Below are 12,046 nucleotides of genomic sequence, written 5' to 3' on the forward strand. Positions count from 1 at the left end.
CACCCTTACTCAATTCAATACATTTATAATATTAGCAAACTTGAGCTGGATACAGCTTTGTTCCTCGCATTACTTAGGCAGTTTTCTTGTTTTTATTACGCCTCTGTACTGCTACTGTTATATTTTAGCATTTTTTAGCAGCACTGGTGAGACTGGCTTTAAGTCAGATAACTAACTCACTAATATCAATTACAGAGAAATATATATATCTATATAAAGTTTGCAAACATTAGCTAACCTTAGCCACTATAAGCTTCTGGTCATACCAGACCAAGTAAGGCTGTAGCAACACAATTACTGAGTGTAATTGAATTGAGCAAGGGTGCATTTTATTGCATTAGAATTAAACTATTTATTTGTTAAAAGAAAAAAGTTACCATCTTGCTTTAATCCCACTGATTCGGTAAATTACAGCTTTGTCAACAATGTCCTCCTTTCAAAGGTGCACTTGGTAAAAGCAGTACTGCAACATCCATTTCAAACTAACTTTATATGTAATGCGTTACTTGCTTACATACTTAACTCCCCTAAGTGTTCGTGAATAGACAACAATCAATTCTTCAGAAAACACTGCACACTGCAGCCGTTATCCTTTAGCTCTGTATTCCACAATAAGCATTCCTCCACAGCAACGGATTTAGCAAGGAATTAGCATGTGACGGTCGCCTAGCTTGGCTCCTATTTCTATGAGGAGAGTGATAATGGGGATTCAGTGTGGCTTATTTCCAAGCAGGGGCACCTTTGGCCCCGACAAAACACAGCGGTCTCCACAGTTACTTTGCAATTTCATGCAGAGCGCCGGATAGGCGTAATCAATTCTCTACCCCTTCTCTGGCACTCACAGCCAGCTGCTGTCTCAGTCTTCACCACTGCATACAGGCACAGTCCAAATGAGGGAGACTTTCTTTGTGGACCAAAAAAAAAAAAAAAAAAAAAGGCAGGAGGAAGGAGGGGTGGAAGGCAAGATGGAGAGCCTCGGCTCATTCAAACAGACTCGAGAGTTAGTGGAGAAACGGGGGGTGTGTGATTGAAGGTGGGAGGGAGGGTGTAGGGATATTTCAGAGATGGAGAGGCTTCAGCATTCAGAGTGTGTTTGGGAATCGTACCGCTAACACCTCTGGCCTTGGCTTGGCCTCATTACAATGACAAAAGCAAGCAAGCCATCGAGTGATCTCGCTTCACTGGTTGAGGGTGGACGGGAGTGGGGTGGGGTCTCTCTGAGGGACAATGGGAGCTGCTTTTGGAGGTAAACTTGCCTGTGGATTGATGCAAAGACAAAGTTTATAACCAAATCAACTGGTTATTCACAGACAAAGCACAGAAGGGCTTTCTATGTATTGTTTTTTTTTTTTTTACACATTCAGCACACGGCCTCCTGTGTTTCCTCTCGGCCCGAGCTCTAAAAACTAACCTTTGACCCAATTCAAGAGCCAACTGGGAATGCTCCTGCATATCTATAAACTATCTGTCTTATCAAAATGGGAGTCAACTCAATAAAAGTCATGCAGGGCTAAAATTAAAACAACAAATTATGACCACAAGATGAACATAGGAAGAAATTCTGCAGGTGCTTTATACCGATAATTTACTAAATAAAAGGGAGTATCAGCAAGGTCCAAGGACAAAAACAATTGTATTAGTCATAACAATTCTGCATGTTTTTTTGCACAAAATATTAGGGCTGTCAATCGATTAAAATATTAAATTGTGAATAATCACATGATTGCGCATAGTTAATCGCAATTAATCACACATTTTTTTTATAAGGGAGTTTTGTCAAGTATTTAATACTCTTATCAACATGGGAGTGGACAAATATGCTTGCTTTATGCAAATGTATGAATATATTTATTATTGGAAATCAATTAACAACACAAAACAATGACATGTATTGTCCAGAAACCCTCACAGGTACTGCATTTAGCATAAAAAATATGCTCAAGTCATAACATGGCAAACTGCAGCCCAACAGGCAACAACAGCTGTCAGTGTGTCAGTGTGCTGACTTGACTATGACATGCCCAAAACTGCATGTGATTTTAATAAAGTGGGCATGTCTGTAAAGGGGAGACTCGTGGGTACCCATAGAACCCATTTACATTCACATATCTTGAGGTCAGAGGTCAAGGGACCCCTTTGAAAATGGACAAGCCAGTTTTTCACCACCAAAATTTAGCACAAGTTTGGAGCATTATTTAGCCTCCTTTGCAACAAGCTATTCCATGGTTGGCACCAACGGATTCTTTAAGTTTTCTGGTTTCATATGATGACAGTATCTTCAATCTATCTGTAACAGCCCTGAAAATATAGATTTTTCTTGAAAGTATTGCCTAGAAAAACAGGAAGTCTGTAGGTTTTCTGTGAAGAATAAAATCAATGGGCATCAGCGATCAATTATATCAGACGATTAGGGGCTTATTTTAACCTAAATCTTCATTCTGAACTGATACCTCAAGGCTAAATGGGTTTGGCCTCATATACCTTCTCCATTGCTGGTCTTTTTACACCAGACCGAGAGGACTGACAGGGGAAACATGCCCTTAGAATTCCATATCAATGCAGTCATGTGTTATTGTAGCCTTGGGTAAAAGCACGGCCATTAAAGGTCTGGTTATTTTATCTGCATGAAGCCATTCCGGAGTGATAAATCATCCGTGGCCCATACGTGGAGGGCCCAGAGCCATTTTCTTGAAATCTCTGTAGGAAGGAAACACGGGTGATGACATTCCAATCTCCAAAGTCAGAGAGTCACATGGCATGGACGACATATCTCCATTGTTCGAGGAATCTCATGGAGCATACATGACTAGACCAATAAATGTCTTCACCATCTAGGACTAATTTCCTTCTCCTTTCACTTCTTTTCCACAGTCAAAGGTTTTCCTCCAGATAAAGACTTAACAGCCTGTGGTAAATACTACTGTATCTTGAGGTTGCCTATACGTTACTCTACTACTACTGAGAAAGTGGGCCCCATCCCCAGAATAACCAAGCAGCTGTACGTTGAGAGTATGTCACCAGGCAGACAACAACCAACCAACCCTAGGGGCTATACCTATAATTAGCCTTTTCTAGTACCATCTCCAGTCCTCCACTATATAGACTGATAATCTTGACTGAGGCTAAGTGCTGTGTGGGGGCCTACTCATTTTCTATGACCTGGATGTTCCACTGGCATGAGGCCAACATCTGTTTTACAAACCTACTCCACAAGCCCCAGCGTCACTTGTGGAGTGATGAATGGGCCCTTTTAATACACTAGTAGACAGAACGTGACATATTGTGAAAATATTTGACAACAAAAAGCCCCACCATCGGGAAGTCCATTGGTGATATTTCACGGATATATACAGCCTAAATATCTGCTTTGAACGATGGAAAACATCACTTCTAAAAGCTAAGATTATTTATTTTCTTTAGTGTGTTATCTTGAAGCACAAATTTCAACTGCTAAGGCATGTTTTTTCTTTAAAATGCATTGGAAACATCAACAAAAACATGTTTAGGAATGACTGTAAATATAGATAAATTAATGCTCACGCAAATCACTAGCAGAAAGGGGAAAATAATAATAATACTTACAATTTTTCCAAAGTATACAATCCGAAGAAGGATCCATTTCTGAGCTCTTGAATTTTATTGTTGTTTAGAATCCTGTGGGGAGAAGAATATGTATAAATGCAAAGTCACAGAAAAGAATACAACTACTGAAATTAATAGTACATCATGTGAATAAAGTCTCCAAAAATGTTTCAATATGTTTCAATATTTCTGTTGTCTTGACATCAAAATGTATTTTATTGCACCAAAGGATGCCCGGATATCGGATCAGGTATCGGGCAAATACTCACTCAAACAGCTGATTAAGATATCGGGGACAATGGGGCCGATCTATTCAATTCTGTATTTATATACTATATACCGGAATTTGAATTCATGCTTAAGTTTTGACCAATTTGTTGCTGCATTAACAAGGTTTACACCTGAACTGTAATTCCTGTTCATTTTGAAGATTTGTTTTGCCAAGTTGTTGGTGTACGATTTATTATTTTAATAATAATAACAATTCACTAAATTCATATCTATTTATTTGTTACATTTTGTTTTACAAAGTTAAAAAAGCAATGTTTAAGTCAAGTCTGATGTTGCCGTGCACATAAAAGAATGATCCCAGGTCACATCCACACAGTGAGGCATACAGCTGATTAATTAAACACTGGTATCGGATCGGTACTCGGTATCGGCCGATACCCAAAGCCCAGGTATCGCTATCAGTATCGGGACAGAAAAAGTAGGATCGGTGCATCCCTAGTGGCACCAAAAACAGCCATGTCATATTCCGCATCTTATGTTACATTTTGTTGGCAGCTAAAGTGTTTCTGTCGATTTATCACACCAAGTCCAATCTAATAGGCCTACATTTAATTTGCCAAATAACACGTTGCATTATAGAAAACCTGCCACAGTACTAGGAATGTGTGTTAATTAAATCGTGAAAGTGGATTCAAAAGGATCTAGTTTCTTCTTCAACAACAAGAGAAAGGATGCCATACTGCCACTTGTAGACAGATGACAATATTAAATGTCACTCTGTGTCTTCTTGCATCTCTGAGCTCCCAGTCACAGAATGTTCCCCGCCACCAGGAAGAGATCAGAAGAAAAACAACCTGAACGTCAGCCGGGTATTTGCTTTCATGTTAAATTGGCAGCATCTGCGCTCTCTCGAGACAGTTAGCCAAAACGAGATAAAGAGTGATCATTCTGTCTGACTTTAACAGGTAAATGCATCATGATCTGATCTGTAGCAGCAATGACTCACTGGTGATACTGTGTTGTTCTCGTAAATCGCCACGATAAGGAACCAAAATGAAATAAGAACAATAAGAAATCCATGTTTTTGACCAAACACAAGGTCAGCTTAAATCTCGCCATGAACTGACACAAAGTTGTACAAACAGCATAGTAAACAAAACCAACCATATCTTCACCTAGGGTTACAGCTTTAAACGGAGCTGTCAGAGTATTTTATAGAAGGACACCCGAACAAAGATCCAAAGTCTACATACCAGGCAAAAGCTAAGTGTTCCACAAAGAACTTATCAATCATATTTACAGCTAACACCGGATTAAATGTAATGCGATACAAGGCCACAAATGTGCACAATGTAGATAATGAGAAGTAGCCTGAGGTATTCCTTATATCCTTCAATACAAGCAACAAAAGAAGTAAAAGAAAAGGTCAGAAAACTTTATCACCACAAAAATAAAAGCTTGAAAAACTTCTAATCCAAGTGTGAATTCTTGATTGCTTCCTCCCTGGGTAATAAACCAGATTTTATTATCCAGTTTATACCCCGTGCACCGCATACCAAGCTGCAAAGTAAAGCTCCACTTTCTGAGCCTAAAGTCCCTGAGAGTTCCCGTCTTTCTCCCCCAAACTACTCCCAAAGGATCTGGGGAATCAATAGCACTGTTAACTCCCAGCAGAAAAACCCAAGCAGGGACTTGTGGTTAGCATGTGTTTCTGGCCAGCTTGGGAGGGGATGTGGTGGGGTGACATACACGCTAGTTGCACCCACAACCCGGGGCCAGATTGGAGTCATTATGGGGTGTTGAGGGGTTGTTTTATTACAGGGTTGGACAGTGGAGACTCATTGGAGATTTGCTGCTTTGGCTCCTTGCCGCTCAGAGAGAGAGAGAGAGAGAGAGAGTGCTCGCACAAATGGATCCTGTGTTTCACGGGCTTCTGAATGCTGAAATGGCAGATGTTAAAACATGGTGATGTACAAGGCTGCAAATTCTATCACTGCCTGTGTACATATGATCTGATGATATAGGCAGACGCGCTGGGCCTCCCAAGATTGTGGTCACAGAAGTCTCATTTATATTGCAGAATAGTTAGCATACCGACGGGATGCATTTACCACGAGGCCTGTGTGAATTAAGGAATGTGGCACTCGACCCACATAATATATAGAGAGAGCACGAAAACACCTTGCAAAACATAGAACTGCAGTTAATACCAGTTTGGGGAAGCTCATAACGTTTGGCTGACAGGGTTGGCAACTGATGCACCAGAAATTGAACCTGCAGGAGGCAGAATGTTTTTGGCATCATTGGGCAAAAAAATCCATAATAACCATTTCTACCCACTGCAGCTTTAAGGTAATGACTCAGTGACAGTTGGATGACAATTAGCAGTCAATTATGTAGTCCAATATCACACATTTGCCTTTACAATCTGTATCTGTGTATTGGCAAGAATCTGGCGATATGATTCATATCATGATACAGGGGTTACGATTCAATATATTGCGATATATTGCAATTTTTTATAATCCAAATTTAGAAAAACTGTCATAGTATAAAGAACACAGCACCATATCCATAAAATCTGAGTAAAGAAAAGTTCACTTTTTTTATACAATCAGAACAGTGGGATCTGCATTTGCATTCATCACAGTCTCTGTAACATCCAACATCATAGCACCACTTTGAGAGGACACATACACTGAGTGCGCACATCTCTTTGCAAATGAAATAAAGTATTGACCGAGTTCATCTTTGCATGTAAACGATTAATTAAAAATCAATACTGTTTTTGAGAATCAATACAGTATCACAAAAATAACATTGCGATATTTTCGATATTTTTTTACACCCTTAATGCAACGCCCTCCATCGTTAGACCCTTCGATTCAGATGAGGAAAAACTCAAAAATCAGGACGACAAAATGTTATTGTAGTAAAAATTAGATTGTAAACGTATATGAAGTATATGAACACGACTTGGAAGATGTCGAACAACTTCCAGGTGCCACCAAACAGATAAGACCTGAGCCACATGACCTCCTTTGCACCATATCTGTCATCTTTATTTCTGGCCTAACAAGCACCTTTTATATATGGCATTGTAAGCCAATTTACAGAAGTACAAAGAGGGCAGAAATACTGCTAAATTACCTAACGTGGTGACAGAAAAGTATGGCAAATTGTGAAAACATTTACCAAACAGGAAAGGTTTATTAGCAAAGACGTAGAGTTGTCACAAATAGACCCTCACCAACATTAAGTCATTTGAGGTTGCATACTGCACAAACAGGCCTTTTATCTTCGTGGAAAGTTGTATAATTAGGTTTACAGAATAGATTATGAATTTTCTAAACAACACGTCTTGGGAGTCATTCGAGTGTCGCTGCATAAATACACATTTCCAGCCTTGTGACTCTACGGGTCGTCAAAAATAAATCTGTGAAAGAGAGTTCTCCTGAGAGTCATGAGCCCTTTTCCTGCCCTCTTTCCATCCCTCCCTTCTTTGCATGCCTTAAGTTACGCTCCTTCACTAACCCCGTCCCTCCCTCTCCCTCATGACAGTCAGTGTGACCTCGGTATGTTGGAAACTGCTTCGGCTGCAAAGTCGAAGTCTTCTTTACACTTGCATTGGTGAAGAAAGAAATGCCACTGCTGACTATAGAGGCAATATACATAGCAAAGCCTCAAATTTGTATGGTTATTTAACCAACCATATCTCCACCGCCCTCAGGACGTCTGTAACTAGACCGTCTGCTTCCTTACTGTCTGTCTCTAGACGTCGGCCTGAGGACTCCAGACTGAAGAACTGTATATGGAATTTCTTCAGGCTAGGCCTCAAACGACGGAGGAGGGGAGTCTCCCTTATCTTGATGCATAGATAAGACCTGCTTGAGCTCGAGCCAGGAACAAGCTGCAGGGGGATCCCACCAAATCTCACATCCTGTCTCCTGATACCGATGCTATAAATCTCAACGACATTTATGGAAACGCTGCGTCTGAATCCAGAATTTCTACTCTCAGTCATAGAGTAGTATGAAATGCATTGGCCTAAATTTCATCTCGCCTTCGAAGTGAGTAAATATGACACTATCAAAGGGAGTTTCAATTTCACTAAAAGAAAATACCCGCCACTGGCTGTAGGCACACACACACATCCAGAGAAGCCACTACACACTCCCCTTCACAGGCACATAGCGGTTTAAGGACAGAGCCAACTGGTGCTCTCTTAACACTTTCTTTATGCTCAGGAGGCTTTTAGACAAAGAACTCCCATGAGCGGAGAGCTGCAACCCTTCAACGGGTTTTCAAATAAGTTTCAGGCTGCAGTTGAGCTCATAAAAACCCTTCTAGAGTGACCTCCGCTGAATATAGTGGATGGAAAAGTGGGCCCCAGTTCAGGTGGAAAAGGGAACCAGTCCAATGACTGAGGTGCTGCGATTTGCCAAGGTAATTCTTGCGGTTATCCAACACTTTCTAGTTCCAATAATGATCCGTATATTTTTCTGCAGTATTTGGATTTATTTGAGAAAGGGTAGAAAACTCTGCCATGAGGATTTTTCTATTACATGTAACATCAAGTCCTTTAAAAGGGATTCACTTGCGTGGGGCAAGGTAAAAAAGGACACTTGCCGTACAAGCTGTTATTGCCATGGATGTATAAAGAGAGCTGGATACGGCGTTGGAGACAGGATCCCGTTCATTGCTATGAAAGTTGCTCAGTTGGTACATGAAGCCAAAATGGCTCGATTGCCAAGTGATAAAGTACCTGGATCATCCGGCAAGCTTGGGCATCCATTGGGCCCATTGAGCAAGCGCAGTAGCGTTTCCTTTAACCCCGCCTCCCAGCTCTCGGTCCAGCCGCGGTCTTGGGCTCATTCACATGAACGGAGGAAGGAAAATAACTCTAGATTCGACTATTAGGGAATTTTACAACTTTTAGGACCCAATGATTTAAATAAGGGCTATTCAAGTGTTCGCACTGGGAAGTTGATTTGACTAAAAAAAAATGATCCGCCAAGTTACAGACGTCTCTTTCCCAATGTAAGTCTATAGGAAACAGTCATTTTGGGCCCAATGGCATCACTTTTGATTGGCCCTTCATTCTTTTAAGTCGAACAGAAGGCCTCGCAATATCCTCTTTCAACATCCACCAGGCCAAGTCATTAGAGCAAGGTATTCGCCTTATAGCTCTCTGTCGGAATGGAACAATGATCCACCATGCAAACACCAGGATAAAAGCAGATGAGTTAACGCTGACGAGAAGGCATTGCACAGCCTTACCTCATGTCTATACGCACTAAACTGAACTGCTTTGTCTGGGATTAAATGAGACTCGGGGCAAACCTGGCAAAGTCAAAGCTCAACAGGTTTGTGAAATTAAAGGCTGCGAACTGACTAAATGTGCAGCTGTCAGAGGGATTTTGCCTTCTTCAGAAAACACCGCAGAATGATGAAAAACGCAGGAGCATTCCTTTTTAGACCAATGGCTGCAAAAACAAATCCTCTGAGGACATGGATGACAGCAGGCACCTGTGTTCTAGTTACACAAACACTTCAAGGGGCTCCCAGCATGACATAGTAGCCGTTTTAATGTTGGGGAGATGGGAGAACCAACATTAGAGATGACTGACATAAGGGCTGATCACGCATACCAAACTGACGTGTCTGTGTTTACCACAAGATTTCGAAAATCTGAAATCCGAAGGGAAACTTCTCCACACGCCTGAAGCCTGAACGAAGTGAAGTCCCAAAGAAACCAGCTGGAATGTAACCCTAACAGCCAGTTTGCTCCGCTGTGAAACAAGACCGTTTACTGCACTCCAATGTGTCATCAAACCGTGAATGCTTTTTCCTGCAGCAAGGGAGGAAATCCCTGCTTTCTTCCTGACATTAATCCTGTGCTGCTCTGTAGAGGCCAAAACCAGGTGCGCTTATTTGCACTGTCCAACCCAGGTGCTCCCTGTGAAAAGGATCCTGATTACACTAAACAAGACCTGAAAAAGAAATACGAGCCGGGTGAGTACAGAAAGCTTAAATAAAGCCAGTTCCTGCCTGCATGGGTATGTAGGCTGAAACTGACACAGATCCACAGAAATAAACATGTACACACCCATGTAGGCTACTCAACACAGGCCTGATTTATCCTCCCGTGTGACGCAAAAGGTTAAATTCAAGCCCTCGTATTTTAGCCGAGGCCTGCGTTAACATGGGAGGACAGGCCAGCTGTAAACACGCTTGTGTCATTTCCTCTCGGATTACTTCGGCATGCGGTATCATTTGGAGAGCACAAATGCGGGGAATGCATCACTCATTTCTCCTCTACCAGAGAGGCATTCAGAGCAGAGCTGCACTGGATATCTACACACACTCTATCGCAGGGTAAACTAGTACCAGCAATCATTTAAGTCTGGTAAAACTTAGTGTAACTGCTCATGTACAGATGGGCATGGTTAAAATAAAAGGAGCAGGTAAGAGTAAAGAGTATCTGGGCTACATTTTTCTGGCATGGAGTCAAAACAATTATCCCAGTGGTTCAATAAGTTCACTAAAGCCTAAAGGGTAGTTGAGAGGTTTCTAAAAGAAGTGTGCTTGTGGTTCAAATCTCTTTTTTTGTGTTCTCTGAAAAGCCTGATTGAAAGTAGAATCCAGACCCCTGAAGAGGAAAACAGGAAATCTTCAGTACAAAGGAGGGGGGCAGGTATAATGAATGGAATGGGTCTCTAGTAATCACACCTAGCTTATACTACCGTTTCTGCCAAGGCCTTTAATTAACACACTATACAACAAGGCGTGGCAACACACAAATTGAAAAACATCCATATAACAAGGGGACTATATTGCCACCAGTTAGGGATGTCAGGTTCACAGAAATGTAGTCATCAATACCAGTACCTGTGAAATTCCACGATTCTCAATATCCAGATTGGATGCCACGGTAAAAAAACAAAAGACTTCCGTATCCATTATCTATTTTATATTGCTGGGAAAACATCTCCTTCAAACAACTGGATTTATTCTAGTTTCTCTAAAAAAATACATTTTACAAGATTAAATTTGAACACATCATAACATTATAATTTACCTTCGCACCTTCAGCCTGAACGCATCATAATGTAAATCAATGACACCTCCGTACGTTAGTGTGCTGCTTACCGGCTGCTAACAGCTAACGTTAACTAGCTCTCGTCCTGCCGATTTCAACACAGATTCGTTGTTAGCAATGTAGCATCATCAAGGACAAAATATAAAAAATAGTCCCAAACACATTTTATATCGTCCCCGGGATGATGAGACAACATTGGTCTGGAGCCCTGACATTACCGCCAAGTTTTCAGAATTTTGGCATGAACTTGGTACTTCTGTATATGTACAGTACTAGCACTTGTAAAATGCAAAATACAGGTCAAATGGAATTCTGCTTTGACCTTTAATAATAACATTCGCCTTACAACAACTTGTGTGATATTTATTGTGTTTTCACTAAAATGTCGAGCAACAGCTTTATTGTGTTGAAGTGGTATTGGAGGTCTCAATGGCAGCACCAGTCATCACATTATCCTAAAACTGAGTAGTTGAGTAGTCAGCTGTGACATTTGGTGTTATTTTGTGAAATGTTTTTAAAATGGAAATTTGTCTGAAAGGAGAAGTCATTCCCAAAAAATTCTTAGAGAAGACTGTCTGCCAACGCTGATATAAGTGAGGCACATAGGCCATTTAGATCCAGGTCTATCGTATTTGGCATAACATGGCCACTGAAACCCAAAAGGACTAGTTGCAAAGCGTTCAACATCTCTTTACAAAAGTCAAAGAAACATTAAGTAGCTAGTTCCACAAAATTTAACAAAATCTACAGTCTGTCTTTAAAATTCTTGACATCAAACCAAATATAATTCAATATTTGGTAAAATAGTCACTGCCACTTGAGTCATAACAGGATCTAGTGAATTGACAGCGAGAATTTCATGCGCTCACACCAAGTAAGAAAAGCTAAACAACGGGGTGGGGGTCTGCTTTGGCTTAACAAGGAGAAGTAATGGCCGGTAATAATTTTCAAGCCCTGAGAAAGGTCCCTCCTGACAGCTGAGACCTCTGCTTCGGTTCATTGCGGTCCAGACCAGCTGTGGCTGGGACACGGTCAACCCCACCACAAGACAGTGGGGGAGTCGTAAAAAAACAGGACCACTGCACCTACCGAGAGGGCACGCCGATTTTACAGGTCGTAAATTAACACCCA

At 41.1% G+C, this 12,046-nt stretch overlaps 1 protein-coding gene across 4 annotated transcripts in view; it reads right to left on the reverse strand.

Moving 5' to 3' along the window:
* adgra3 (adhesion G protein-coupled receptor A3) overlaps nucleotides 1-12,046 on the reverse strand; it is a 148,514-nt gene that overhangs the window by 20,028 nt on the left and 116,440 nt on the right. For all 4 annotated transcript variants that reach the window (XM_037758705.1, XM_037758704.1, XM_037758706.1 and 1 more), the window contains one exon: nucleotides 3,583-3,654. Coding sequence is in view for 1 of the 4 variants with exons in the window: in XM_037758702.1 (XP_037614630.1) it covers nucleotides 3,583-3,654 (72 nt within the window). In the remaining 3 variants the exon portion in view is untranslated. The remainder of the gene's footprint in view (nucleotides 1-3,582; nucleotides 3,655-12,046) is intronic.

This window comes from Sebastes umbrosus, chromosome 22, assembly GCF_015220745.1.
Source record: "Sebastes umbrosus isolate fSebUmb1 chromosome 22, fSebUmb1.pri, whole genome shotgun sequence".
Taxonomy (NCBI): Eukaryota; Metazoa; Chordata; class Actinopteri; order Perciformes; family Sebastidae; genus Sebastes; species Sebastes umbrosus.